This window comes from Centruroides sculpturatus, unplaced genomic scaffold (genome assembly GCF_000671375.1).
Source record: "Centruroides sculpturatus isolate CEXI.00-Female unplaced genomic scaffold, Cexi_2.0 scaffold1324, whole genome shotgun sequence".
Lineage (NCBI taxonomy): Eukaryota > Metazoa > Arthropoda > Arachnida > Scorpiones > Buthidae > Centruroides > Centruroides sculpturatus.
The window spans coordinates 48613-64081 of record NW_019385467.1 but is presented as its reverse complement, the minus strand read 5'-3'; the positions used below and the strand labels follow the sequence as shown (position 1 = coordinate 64081).

At 33.2% G+C, this 15469-nt stretch overlaps 1 protein-coding gene across 2 annotated transcripts; it reads right to left on the bottom strand.

Annotated features, from left to right (window-relative positions):
- Positions 1-3316: 3316 nt before the first annotated feature.
- LOC111639267 lies at positions 3317-4904 on the bottom strand. Of its 2 annotated transcripts, none has more exons than XM_023385098.1 (5): positions 4807-4904; positions 4445-4739; positions 4168-4375; positions 3952-4105; positions 3317-3575 (listed from the first exon to the last, which is right to left on the bottom strand). In XM_023385098.1, the coding sequence occupies exons 2-5, from the start codon at positions 4729-4731 to the stop codon at positions 3397-3399; spliced, it is 828 nt and encodes a 275-aa protein (XP_023240866.1). In that variant the 5' UTR covers positions 4732-4739; positions 4807-4904; the 3' UTR covers positions 3317-3396. The 2 variants fall into 2 exon arrangements, with proteins under 2 accessions (XP_023240866.1, XP_023240867.1); XM_023385099.1 differs by having other exon boundaries at positions 4445-4752; positions 4807-4875.
- Between the last annotated feature and the right edge of the window lie 10565 nt (positions 4905-15469).

The window sequence follows — 15469 nt, the reverse complement described above, 5'->3', positions numbered from 1 at the left end:
TTTTAATTAAATTTCTTATGACTGCTGTTTATATATAAATATTATAAAGTCTCTGTAAATCCGCACGAAAAATATATAAATTTTCGGTTTAGCGGTAGACCATCACACAGCAGATAGCTAATTACTATCTGCTGCTAAATGCTGCATAGTAATTAGCTATCTGCTGTGTGATGGTCTACCGCTAAACCGAAAATTTATATATTTTTCGTGCGGATTTACAGAGACTTTATAATATTTATATATAAACAGCAGTCATAAGAAATTTAATTAGTATTGGTAAATGTAAATGGAGTTACATATTCAAAAAATCCATACCACATACCTGATAGTAGATTGTTACTAGGCATACCACAAACCATAACTTTGGAAAGTTATCTCGTAGGCCAGGAATGGCGAATCTTTTTGAATCCGCATGTCATTTATCAATAGAAAAAGTAATTACTTTTTAAAATGTTATGTGCCGAATACCTTGTGTACCCCAATTTACAGGCAGTGTGCATTCCGAGCAGCAAGTGGTACCTCCAAGCTCTTTTCCCGGAACTACGCTCAGCATCAAGCATCACATCTTTGAACTGTTTCTGTGAATATATGTTCTTCATCTCAATTTATTTTGCTCATCCGTTAGCCAAATGTTTTCTTAAGTGCAAAATGCCTTTAGGAAGTATTTGGTATGATTTAAACGCTCTATTTTATGATGTAACAGAATGGATAAATCCAAACAAAAATATCTGAGATGTAAAAAATTGTCTTTCTTTTGTAAATACCGCTTCTTTTTGGCGATTTTTGCACTTTTCAGTTGCTTATACTTCGGCAACCACTTTATAGAAAATTTTAAAATTTCTCAAACTAACCGATAAAATAATTTTCTTTCGAACGAGATATTCGGAATTATTTCGGGTGTTTGGGAGCGGAGAAATCGACCCCCGAAAATAGGCAACTGTGATTCCTGTATATGTAGTTAGTCGGCGGCTTTTTTACTTGGCGGGGAGTCACTGCCGTGACTCCTGATTATCAAACAGAATTGAAATCTCTTCACAAAATTCTGCAATAAAGTGTAAAGAAAGGTATTTTATAATTTATCGCGATAATTAATAATGAGAAATTGTAATTAGAATTTTGATGTAATACAAATACAGTAGAGAGTCGATATCCGAATCAATTGGGGACTGGGGTTGTTCGGAAGATCGATGTTTCGGATAACCGATTATGTACGAAAAATATATTAATTTATCCCATCTTGACATTCGTCTCCGTTGCGTGTCGCTTCGCGTTGAATTTTCGTCGATGTTAAGCCTAACGAAGACTATTTTCTTTCTTTCTTTCTTTCTTTCTTTCTTCTCTAATATGGAGATTCTGGCTGGTCACCTTTTCTCCGATGAGCGAAGACTATTGTATCGTTAAAAATCATTTTTTTATTTTGTACGAACAAAATAAATATATTGAAAAATATAAAAACAATAAAAAATTATACTTCAGAAGTTAATTTAGTATCAAAAACGTAAAATATTTGAGTAGCCCAAGACATAGCCAAAGATTGCAGCGCCACAGCACTGGCGAAAATTTAAATTTTCCGACTGGAATTCTTTTGGATGATTGACTTTCGGATAATCGACGCTCCACTGTAATTCAAATAAATGATTTCATTTTATATCATCACGTTTATAATATTTAAATAGAGGTCAATTTCTCATAGAAAATCTTCCCAGAAGACAAACATTACTGTATACAAACAACATTTATATAAAAATGTAACTTAAATAACATTACTGAGCTGCAATTTGAAAAAATTGTAGACCTATAAATTCACATTTATCTGGGTCTTTACTTAATTTCGAGAACGGTGTTAGATAGATGAATGTAATGACAAGATATGAAACGATTAGGGGCAGGAAGCCCCTATGAAGTGTATATGAACTTTCGGTGCAAATTAGAAGTCATGTTATTTCAATTCAAAAATTCCCCCCAAAGGAGTACATAGTGACCGGCAAAACTTCATTGTTAGCAGGAAAAGTATGATGTACTGGGGCAAGAGGCTAATAAAATTGAATAAATTAAAAATTGCAGACTAACACTGTAATGATGTCACAATAAGTAATTGCTCACAATATATGGGCTCAGGACATCTTGAAAACGTCGGAAAATGCAAAAAATTTGGGTTTTTTTCCCCTGTATCTATGTATATTAGTGTGTGTGTGTGACACGATTTTGTTCACCCATTTTGAAGCTTAATAACTCCTGTGTCTTTGGTCGAAAATTTCTGAAATTTTGCGGGGAGGTTTGTGTATTAGGGGGATCGATTCCATTAAATTTTGGTAATTAAAAATCGAGGGGGTGAGAAGATAAAGGGGTCGTATGTATCTCCAGGTCATAAAATAACAACAATAATAAGCACAAATATATCCTTTTATTAAAAATTATAGATTATAGTTTACATAACAGCAAATAAAAACATAATATCCAGCAACGAATTGCTTAAAAAACCACTGTTATAAGAGATTAGTTTGGGGTCCCTGTTGGTGTGCCACTGTTTTCATTTTGTACAGATATTATATACAACGGGCCTCTAAACAACGGTCATTTTTTTCAGTGATTTTAGTTTTTTTTCTAACAAAACTGCAAATAAAAAAAACCTCCAAATAGCGGGGCGTCAGTGGTCTTTGTTCGCAGGTTTGACTATACATAAATGTATTACGATATCGAATATTTCGTTATATATCTGTTTACTTTAATCGCATTTTTAANCCCACGATAGGTATGGATAAAGCCATACCTATCGTGGATTCGGCCAGACAAACAATGGAAATGAGGGAAAGATCCTAAAGTATTTGTGACAGAATGTCCACGAGAAATCCCTGGTTTGTTAATCCTGATTTGATCTCGTGTCTTCCATAACACCGTTATGGAATAGGCAGATAGCCATTTTCTTGATGGAATTTCTAACTACTTATGAAGAATCTCGTTATATTGTACTTCGTCCTGTATATAATCAATTTGTTCTGTATAATCTACACGGAGCTGTTGAAAAATTAATGTTCTAAATACATTTAATTAAATTTTTAAAAACGAAAATTAATTTTAAATTTAATTAATTCATCATTTAAATTAATTTAAAAATACACAAATGATTTTTAGTCTAATTTTTACCAGTCATAAAGTGATTAATTGGTTTTAAATTTCCAGATTAATGAAAGACAGACGGACGGACGGACTGACGGACGACAGTGGAAATGTTTAGAGATTAAATTACGGATTTTAAGTTACCTTACAATATTTTACGGTCAGTTTACATCATTTCCGGTATAAGAAAATGCGAAGATACATTCGAGATTTAATTAATTTACGTCCCGAGTACAACGAATAAATCGGTTACAATTATATTGAATTTTTAAAAGTAATTTATGAATAACGTTTTTGGCCACAAGCAGCTAAAAGTCCCACGGGCCAAATTACTTCATCTTCAGTTTCTCTGACTCCGTATTTAAAGAAGTGGTTCTCACTTTGTGTCCAGAGTCTCTTTCTTACTTCGGGTGACAATCCTTCGAATAGTTGTTTCGGACATACCACTTCCATCATCCCTGAAAATATCAAATCAATTCGTCAAACATACGAAGAATGTACACGTAAAGCACACGTAACGTAACGTAAGTGATGTAACTTGGCGTTGTTATCCGCGTGGAAAATTATTCAGGATCGACAATGTCTCTACGTTGGAACAGGGGCACACGCATCGTAACAGGTGACGTAGCGTGGCTTTGTTACATGCCTTGAACGTCACGTCACGTCACGTCACGATTTTTGACGAAAGGAATCGTACATTCAGCCAATTAAAATTGATCATTTCCACGAGAGGAGGAGGGAAGATGGCGGAAAGTACGTACCTCATTCTCATTAAAACTAAGTTTCTTTGGTTCCAAAATATAATTATAGAGAAGAATAAAGAAATTAACTTACTCATGAAGTGTTCTCTACAAGTGAAAGGAACATCGACAATTTCGTAATTACTTTCAATTGCATTCAATCCGAACTTGGATACAAATTGCCTGAAGTCATTTCCCACATCTTCCCAATCGTGGGTCGGAGGAATTGTTGCTAACACTTCTTCCGGCTACAAAAGTGAATATCGAATAATATAAACCGTACAAATTAATTTAAAATATTATAATTTACCTTTATGTAAAGCCTCCAATCTCTATGTTTGGCCAAATCTCTTAGAGTCGAGTAAACCGGAGCTTTGGCAGCTATTAAGATACAGAAATAACCACCGGGTTTCAAAACTTGAGAGATGTTACCGAATAACTTATTATAATCGCCGATATAATTTAGTGCGTAAGATGAAAATATCTTATCGTATTTTGCAATATCCTCCGTTTCGATTCTAAAAAGATTAGAAATTATATTTTCAAAATTACGTTGGGATTAATACAAAATCTGCAAAGATCCTCACCTGTCCACGATGTTCTGCTCCTTGTATTCGATTTTATCATCGTGGTAATTGCTACGAGCGTAGTTTAGAAGATTCGGCACGATATCTATGGCTACAATCTTTTTAATTTTCGGGCATTTCGGCAGGAGAATCTGCTTTGTGGATTTACCTTGCCCACAGCCTATGTCTAATATCACGTCATCATCTGTCCAATCCATCAATGGGAAATGTCGATCGATCGTATCTTTTATGTATTGAGGGAATATCCTGGGACGAAACTTTTCGTATTCTTCGGGCACAGCTTCCATTTTTCTGTCTGAAATATTGTTCTTAATATTATTAATTGCAATATACTTTAAGTGAAATGGAGCAGAGTTACTTACTATGAACCGATCCGTAGAGAAATATGATAGCTTCTGACTTTTTCTTTACTTATATAAGGGACTCGAAGAGTCATTGATCTATCTATATAATTAAACAGTAAAATGAGATCTTATAAATTATTCCCAGAATTTCTTTTGCTATTATAAACAAAAATGTAGCCTTTCGACTCATGACGATCGGCTATTTTATCATTTTATCATTTGATATCATTACGCGACGACGTACATCAACTTTCAAATAAAGATGCCTGCACTTTAAATTAAGATATAAATTATACGAAATTAATTGAAAGTTCTAAAGGATTTTTTTAATATCATTTCTTTCCTTATTTTTTGGCTCTTGCCTGTGAACATTAGAGTTAGATCTAGTGTTTACAGCCGAACCCACGATAGGTATGGATAAAGCCATACCTATCGTGGATTCGGCCAGACAAACAATGGAAATGAGGGAAAGATCCTAAAGTATTTGTGACAGAATGTCCACGAGAAATCCCTGGTTTGTTAATCCTGATTTGATCTCGTGTCTTCCATAACACCGTTATGGAATAGGCAGATAGCCATTTTCTTGATGGAATTTCTAACTACTTATGAAGAATCTCGTGCTTTAATGCTGTCCTTTTATGGTTAAGCAAGATATTGTATAGGTTTGGATTTAACGCATCGCAAAACATAGGCTGTCTGCTCCTCGGGAGGATTTTCTCTTAGAAAATGTCTCTCAAATATGTATTAGCAAAAAACATCCTGAAAATCCCACGTTGTCAATCATTCCATCGGTGAGATGCGAACCCACGAGAACAATTTTATCCTTCGGCCACCGATGGGCTACATTGTAACAGACGTTCGTAATAAGTAGATTATTATTATTATTATTTAGTTTCATTCACCCCTTTCTTAAATTCTTATCAAAACATGATCCGTTCTCACAAACGGAAATGATGTTTATGTTACAAAACTCAATGTTTTTTCGTAGTATACAATTCGAAACGAATATATTTATAAAGAGTTGTTGTTTTAAATATTAATAGAAGAAAAATAATGAATATATTACAATTTGAATTATATATTCGCTTCCTTTTAAATTCCTTACCTACGGAACCAATTAACAAGATGGCATGTAAATAGATCCTAAACTTATGTGTTGTAATCTATGAAATACACCAAATTTTATACAAAATCATAATATATTAATAGTTTTAATATCAATACAAAATCTAATTGCCCTTCGATGGCTAAAACCACTGAAAATTAGTAGATGGTCGCCGGTTTGTATCTTATCAACGGGCTGGCGACGTAGATTTTTCCGGTTTCCTTCACATGTGTAACGCGTAAATAGGGGCAGTTTCTCATAGAATGCTCTCCTGAAAAACAGTCCCCTTTGGTAACGTATGTAATACCTAAATAGGGACTAGTTTCCATAGAAAGCCTTAGTCCTCCTTCGCAGATTGTCCATACATTGAATTACCTTATCCCATCAAACCAAAGCAAAAATTAATTTATTTTTTGTTAAATACTTGTATTTCAATTTTTAGATGAATTTTTACTTAATAAATCATTATGAACGTAATAAACCATTAATTTTAAACTTGTAAGCACACAATGCTACAGTTTGCTGAGAATCCATGATGGAATCAGTCTAAAACCCCCAGGAATTTTCGGAGGATGGTCTGTCCGGAATATATTCAAGCTCTTCCCTTAACCACCCGGCCTGCCCATTATGGGCCTGGCCGAACCCACGACATCCTTGAAAAATGAGGGCATCTTTTTTCAAGGATGTCGTGGATGGTTCTACTCTTGGACTTGTTTTTGCCCACAAGGCAGAAACAGTCCAAAAAAAAAAAAACAATTATACTCCTATACATAATTTAATTACTGAACTAATAATTAAAAACCTTAATTAAAATTATTTAATATATTAAATTATTTGTATATTATAGGCAAAAGTTAATATAATTTGTTGGAAATTTTAAAGATAAATTTTCTAAGTATAGTTTATTTAAAGTATAAAATTGACACTGGCATCATTCTTGAAAGTTATGATTTTAATCTTATCTTAGAAATATTTTTTTTAAGTTATTTTTAATATCAAAATGAAGAATATATATTTATAATATTTATATAAATTATTATTATTATTGAACTTAACACTTAATCAGGGCTCTGGTCCCTAAGCTTTTCATATCTGGTCGCGATATTTATCCGTATAATTCGATTAATGAAGGAAAGACGAACTAACGGACGACAATGGGAATGTGGAGATTACACCACGTCATTTATTACGTGTAAGCAGGCTTTAGACCTGGGCTAATCCGGCGCCCTTCCGTGCACGGAAAGGCCGGATTATCGAAAGTCTACTGTAATATAATTTTAATAACGTTTAACTATACATGCAAAACATTATATTATATAAATGCGATGAGTTTAGTAAATGTTTTTTAAATTAAACAAAGGTCTACGTTTAACTTAAAAAAATAATCTGAAAACAAGGCGATAGAAATTCGAATATAATAATAATATTTACAATAAGATAAAATATAAAATAATTCGCGATAACCAATATATTCGTTCCAATCGAAATCAATTCTTAGAAAATTAATAAATTGAAAATATAAATTTCCCATCACAAGATATTGTTTATTTGGAAATTTAACCGACTGTTACATAATTATTCCTGTTAATTTTTAAGCTTTATCTCGAAAATATTGTTTCATAAACTATTAATTTCTATGAAAAATATCATAAATACTATATATACTTTTTAATATATACATTAAAATATAAATATTAAAAATTCAAAGAGGCTGGCGGAATATGTAGCTCAAACAAATTTTGTATGCTCGACAAGAAAATTATTCCAAAACTCACCACTAGGGGATTTGTGGCGCTGAAAGCGACAAAAAATACATAGCTTACCCATAATGTACACGTGCTAAGAACAGTTTCTAAGTACGAACTGCCTGCGGCATGTGAAATGCCATTAGTATTATTGCAGATCGGCAGCAATGTTCATGATCATGCCTGCACGTTCCTTTCTTGTGAAGTTGTTTATGTCAAGAGTTATACCGTAAAAAATTTCTTCGAGTTTTTTTGGTATGGGTGGAAGGCGTGCATTCCATCTCTTTGCATGCCCATACCATCAATCAGTTTTCGTTACTCCACGAATCAATTTAAGCATGTTTATTATTGCTATTTGTATTATTATGTTAGCCTTCTTTAGTGTTAATTAAGGTCTCTGTACCATAAGTTATGGCTGATCGTACAACTGCCTTGTACACTTTCTTCTTCAACTTGTCTGGTATCTTCCTATATCGCATAACATTCCATATTTTACCATGATTCGAGCCTGACAAACGGGCTAACCTGGTAGAATTTCTCGGTTTTCCTCACGTCTGTATGGTCAGTTTACCATAGAAAATCCTCTTAAAATGCATTTCTTCTAGGCAGATCGGTCATGTGTTGCATTGCCTTATTCCATGAAACTCCTAAACAATACAGTTTTTCAACTAGCTTAGATTTGGCCATTTACTTCTCTTTACGCATCTCTTCCTCATTCACTTTCAAGCCAAGGTAACTGAATGGAGAACAATTCCTGTATGTGCATGCATATAATATGCTCTGTGGCATTTCTAATCTCGTCTTTTCTGTTGCTGAATCCATCAGAATGTTAGAAAAGGGAAGCTTAAACTTCTGCATTGTGTCTTATAACAAATGAACCTGTAGTTGATTTCCCTGGCATGAACCAAACAGTCCCCCTATAGCTACTTCTCCCCCCCCGAAATAGTCCGTGTAGGATTTCCTCCCGTATCTTCAGTGGATATGATATGAACTTTATGCCTCTGGATATGATTTTGTACTTTGCTTATTTGAAATGCTTCCTCTTGCGTAGGATAAAGTCATTCTATGAGCACATGTAACCACTTTGATATGTAAGGAGATGCTCTGTTTTCTTCCTAAAGAATTTCCTACGACCATATCTGATGCCACTGCAAAATCTGATCGGTTCAACACCTGGACACCTAGTGACACTAGATCATTAGATGCCCAGGTGATGAACTAATCATAGAAGTGTCACTAGGAGCCTAGTCACTAAGGAGTGTCAGCTTCACCAACTCCTTCAGTGAATGTTCTTACAAAACAAGTTGGTACCACGTGATATTCTCAACACATTTGTGTTGCAACTCACATAACTCAACACTAGATACCTCCTGGTATTATTTGTTCGATTCAATACGTCCCCAATACCTTCATTGCTATTTCTTATGTGTCTCCTCGAGATACCATCCTCCATTATACTTTATATAAAAAAAAAAAATATTTATTTAAAAATCAATGCACTAGATGGCGACACCTGCACATTTCAAATTTGAATTTGAAATTTCCATTATACTAACAATTAACGTTTGAAAGTCATTAAGATAGCGTTTTTTAGGTCTTCTACTGACGTAAGGAGTTGGGGACGTTTCTCTTTCAAAATGCCCTGAAGTAAATTGGGCGGCGGTGAACTCACATGCAAGTAATCTGTCCCCTTTCTACTGTAATTAATTCAAGAAAGTCAGCGATTTGCGAGAAGCGATAAGAGATTATTTCAGATAATCGCCGCCATTTTGTCGCAGTCGCTATCAAAAACATAGCAACTTGCCGTGATTATCGCGAGAACTCCTTCTAGCAAATATATTACAACTCAACGAATATAATCGCAGTGACCAGCCTCATTCTCGTAAAATATCGGAAAATAATCTCTATTTCTACTTTAGTATTACGGATTTATCGCGGCGACTAACGAGATGCGACAGGAAAAATTAATTTCAGAAGTATTTTCTCGCCGTCCTCTGTAGCAGAAGACTTTATCGTAGTATAAAAGTGTTAAAATTGACAACTTACATTTAAAAAGTATTCTCTGACGACACACTATTTTTTTTTTTTTTTTTGTTTTAGTACTTATAACAACTTGATAACACTACAGTTTATCGCAGCGATATTTGTAGTAGCATTTCGTCGCTAATTTTATAGCATCGCAAATGGCAGTCGCCGTTTGTATAAACCCGCATTAAGGCCATTCTATACAATTTTATTTCATAAAAACAGCATATGATATACAGTAAAACCTGTGTAAGCCGGAATCGCGTTGTACCAAATGATTTTCCCAGGTTTTTTTTAACGTAGAAGAAAATCGCTCGTTTCCGAACAACTTTTTGCGTTTAGACAGGTTTCCGTTTTAGACAGGTTTAACTGTATATAAAATTCTCTATTAGGTTAATATATAAATTTATAAACCTATGCTTCGAACGTTACTTAGACTATAAAACCTGTTTAAAACGGAAAAGATTCTTCGAAATGGAGCGATTTTCTGTTAAAAAAGAACCTGTTTAAAACGGAAACTTGCTGTAAGATTCCGGTTTACACAGGTTTTATTGTATATATATAATCACATCCTCCCATAATGCTCCGTAACAGACAATCCCTTAAACACATAAACAATACAGTTACGTAAAAAATCCTTGTGTATATTTCGTCTAGCATCTTCTAGGGAGATTCACGTGGCTCTTTTGTCATCTGCTGGATAACTCACAGGAAATAACTATCTCTTGATACAAAGAAGTGTAGCTTAGCTCAACCCCGTATGACGTCGAGAACGTATTGTGTGTGACTTTTTATCTGCAGGAGGGCCCGAGTTTGATTCTCACTGAAGAAGACGTTATCCTTCTTTCTCCTGCTCAATAGTGGAGACGTGGAGTGAATTAGTGTTGGAGTAAAATGATATCCCGCCTCCCAATTTTCACCATAATATTTGTTATTCGTCTATAGACGATAGTCACAGCTGCATTAATCATAGGCATATCCAGCTGTGGCTAGGGGTCTCGCATTATTAGAGGTCTCATTATTAGTAATCAGTGACGCGTTATAGCTTCTTCAAGGGGCCCGGGCAAATTTCAATTTAGGGGGCCTCGTGTACAGTGTTGAAGTGTTCCTCTGTCAGATCCTCCAACACAAATAGGGGTAAGTTTCCCTTATGAAGTCTTCATGAGATCTCCATTTGGCATATGATCCACTTGTCGAAGAAAAAACTTTCAGCAACGAGTTGCTTAACTGTCCCCGACAACGTTTGGTGGTATCATCTGTTATCATGTTTTATTAAAAACACGTTTTTAATAGTAAAAGGCTTAATTTTGAAGGTAGGGATGGGATGGGTCTAAAAAAATTGTAAATGTTAATAACGAGTAAAATCTTCATTAAACCCGACCCCACTAAAGATATGACACGTAATCTTCTGTAGCTCTTCACTCCATTGACCTTTAACCATCAAAATTTTACAGCATTAATGTTCCTAATACGCAAACCTCACTGCAAAATTTCAGAAATTTTCGATAAAAGGCACAGGAGTTATTAAGCTTCAAAATGGACGAACAAACTTCTGATCCCCACAAACACACCACAAATATCCATACATACAGAAATTACCCCCCGAATGTTTTGCATTTCTGGACGTTTCAAGATTCCTGAGGGAGGGATCATTTTTTGATCCATTGCCATACTTTCCCCCTGTTATATATAACAGAACTATGAAAGTAATTGTTGAATTTTTCAACAAGTGAAGATCTTCACTTCTTGTTGGCGAACCCAACGATTTCCTCTTGAGTTCCTCTTCGTAATGCAGTAATAACGAAATATATATTGTTTATCTGTCATATTACATTGTTTCCTCATCAATCAAATAACAAAGTGTTATTGCAGGGAATTTCCAGTGTTATTGCAATAAATAATTATATAAGTATGAAATTTTAAAAATCATTTTCTAATGATAAATAATACAGGAAATGTTGAAATTTCTACGTTAAAAATTAATTCTGCGAAAATTAATACTCGAATTAAATAGCCTTATAATTACTTTCCCTGCTGTTATATTATATATATATATATGTAACAAAGGGAAAGTATGGCGATAGTCAAAAAATGCCTTTGTCCACTTTGAAGATTAATAACTCCTCTGCTTTTTATCGAAAATTTCTGAAATTTTGCAATGAGGTTTGTGTATTGGGCGCATTAATGCTGTAAAATTTTGGTGGTTAAAGGTCAATGGAATTGGGAGCTAGAGAAGATTACGTGTCATATCTCGAGTGGGGTCGGATTTAATAAAGATTTTACTTTTTATTAGCATTTACGATTTTTTTTTTTTTACAAAAGTCATCTCTACCCTCAAAATTAAAGCTTTTAGCCGTTTTATAATAATACAGTCGACCCCCTATAACGCTGTTGATAATTCCGTTTTATATGAATTCCATGTTGTACGAGTCACTTAGTTTTTACAAATACGCGAGCCGTTCACAGTCCGGCACATGTATTTGTAAAATTTAAGTGACTCATACAACATGGAATTCATATAAAACGGAATTATTAACAGTGTTATAGGGGGGTCGACTGTAATACAATAAAATTGCCAAGTTATGAGCTGTGTTCTTGCCGGAGCGAGAAATACAGTGTACACTTTTAAATGTTCGCTAAATATTTATATGCATATATTTTTTGCTACGTCATTTCTGAAGCCCCTCGAGTGAACGAGGCCTTAATGCGACTGTTAAGTAATTGCTACTGGAGGGCTTTCACTTGTCTAGATTATGCAGAACCTCCACTGTATGCAAATGAGTTACAGTTCATTTGCATACAGTTTAATTCGAAATTTTAATTACGGTATAGCTTTTGTTATTTAATAACATTATTATTAATACAAACTATAAGATATTTAAGATAATATTATAGGATTTACGATAAAAATTCAACTCACGTGCACTAAATACCTATTTATCAAATGGTTTCGCAATGATGTACAATGTACAAAAACATTTCAATCGCATTAAGTTAACCTTTCTATCGTTTGTTTCTATTGTATTTATTCATGTTTCTTCACAAAATATATTATAAACTACGCGAATATTCGCGAAAATACTAATCCTAGATGATGATAAACTACATTAAACCTTATTTTTTCTATAATTTTCATCATTTTATTCGATTTTTTGGGCGTTTTATTGATATCGTCCCCCCTTAAAATTTGATTTCGACGTATAAAACGAATGAATGACGTTAATTTGGCCCGCGTGTACCTTATAAATGTAAAGTTTTCCATTAGATTAGCATTTTTTAATCGATTTAGTGGCCTTCTATAGGCTTAAAATGTCGTCAATTTTATACGGAAATTTAATTTAAAAAAAAAAATGTCCTGTTACATCCAAAATTCTTCTACAGATTCGCAATTTTACAATTGATTTTTTTATACATTTTATCTTGATTAAAATTTAAATTAAAGCGTACAATTTCTATGGTAATAAAATCAATTTATTAATTTAATTCTTAAGAATATAGATTTTTATCTAAAAGGATGTTTGATTTGTTTTATTTTCTATCTCGAGATAAAATATCAAAATAAATCGTACCTCTCTATACAATTTATATCATTATCTTTTGTTAATATTTATTGCATAATGGGCAATTTTTTTACAATTGATTACTGTGTAATGTATTATACTACGTACACATATTGTGTGTAGTGTTTTATGTCATCACACCTCATATTTTACTACTTAAATACTTTTAATTGCATTATTTATATTTAAATTAAATATCCTCAGTAAATTGTGTAAATTTTTTGTTGTAAAAAATACATTTTTAATAGATAAAACAACAGGGGTTAACATGTTTTTTTTTTAAATTAATAAATAAGAAAATTAACTTTCCGTCGACCTAAATTCATATTTTTCTTATACGAAACAAAAATGGAGCAAAGTTTTCTTAAATAAAATCGAATTTTTTTTACTCTTTATAAACTTGTAAAACTCATCATCATAGCAAAAGCGTTGAGGTGCATTACCCTTTATTATTATTATTATTACTATTATTTTCTTCCCCCCACGATGATGTCAGTAGGACGAGAAGCGAGACAAAGATGATGAGTGAACGTCCGAGTCGTACAATCACTTTTGTTACATCAGTTGTCCTCGATTTTAATCATTGAGGGCAAATTAACCTTGATCCTACAAACGTTACAACGAGGAAATCATCACTTGGATACATTCCAAAGAAGGTAAATATCGTTTCGCTTCGTCTAACTCGTTTTCTACGTAACTCTTACCTCTATTTAGCGATTTTTTTCTTGATATATCTTAAGTATTTCTTTTGCATTTCTCTCTGATGTTTAAGTGAGTCTTTGTTTGAAATTTGGGTAGGTTTTATGAATGTTGTATACGATTTTTTCATTTAAACCCATAGAAAAAGTCCTTTTCGTCTACAATTTTGCGTGTTAAATCCTATATATAAGTTTAAAAAAAAAAATGGCAAAATTTCTTCGAAGGTTCGGTAACATTTGTACGTGTTATGTCATGATTTCGTTTTCTTTTGCTCTGGTTCGCATTGTAGAACAGCAAGAGGACAACTTTCCTTTTTCTTATTCGGTGACATCATACTGATTATTTTCCACCCATTTTAAAATAAATTGGAGAACATTGAAATGTTAATGGTGTTTATTAATTAAGTAATAATCGTTTTCGTTTATTACGATTAGAAAATCTCAAAAATATGACGTATAAAACTTAGGTAATCTGCTATTCTCGTAGCATTTGATATTCCTCTTGGTTCTTTGAATTTAACTTCATGAAAACAGTTAAAAATCCTCCTCGTGTTCTCGCTTCCTGAACGCAGTTAAAGGTCACTCTTCAAACTTTCACTTCAAACACGCAATTAGGGATTCTTCATGGCATTACGTCTTGAACGCAATTAGAAATCCTTCAAGTTCTCACTTCTTAAACTCAATTAAAGATCACTCTTCATATTCTCAGTTTGAAAACAGAATTAAAGATCCTTTAGATTCTCATTTCAAAAAACACAATCAGAGATCCTTCTTCACGTTCTCACTTCAAGAATACAATTAAGGATCCTTTGTTTCAATTGTCATTTTTCCCAAATACAATTAAAGATGACTCTTAATGAAGAGAGATCGGCAATATATTCTAAATAGGGCAAGATAAGGAAACTTTTGATACGATCATCCAAAGTAAATCTATAATAATGGAGCTTATTTTTTTAGTCACTTTAAAGTCATCTTTAATCACTTTTAACATAATCGAAATTTAATGTTGAGATTCTGGTGATTGTTTCGACGATTTTTCATGGCAACGTAATTGACAAATATTGGATTAGATGCCATAAAATGGTACAAATTATAGCGATAAAACACAGAAAAAGTAATTGTGAGCATATTTTCATGAATTGGATTGGATTTGTGGGATGAGACACCCCAACACATGGATGAGGTGATGCTAAGGAGGGAATTAATATGATAAACTAGCCCCTATTTAGGCGTTAGACACATAATAAACACGGAAAATTTCACGTGGTAAGGTTGGTGAAATGCTTAGTAAATTTCATCTCATGAAATTCGCGTTTATTACAATTATTTTCAATTGGGCGAAGAACAGCAAAGATTTTTAGGTCACAGAAGAAAAAATATTTTTATTATCTTAATAAATCTAATTGTAAAAAGTTTTAAAATACATTTACCTTTACATTTACCTGTGTGTACCATTTGGAGAGAGAGGATTTAAATTTAAGAGTGTACTTAGATGAGTTGTGAACACATAAAATGCATAGGTACAGGCACTAAAGACGCGCAATAATA

Coding starts and splice junctions, on each gene's coding strand:
- LOC111639267 (XM_023385098.1), bottom strand. CDS start 4,731: ATGGAAGCTGTGCCCGAAGAATACGAAAAGTTTCGTCCCAGGATATTC. Junction 4,376..4,444: donor GAGCAGAACATCGTGGACAG/GTGAGGATCTTT, acceptor TAATCTTTTTAG/AATCGAAACGGAGGATATTG. Junction 3,576..3,951: donor TTGTAGAGAACACTTCATGA/GTAAGTTAATTT, acceptor TGATATTTTCAG/GGATGATGGAAGTGGTATGT.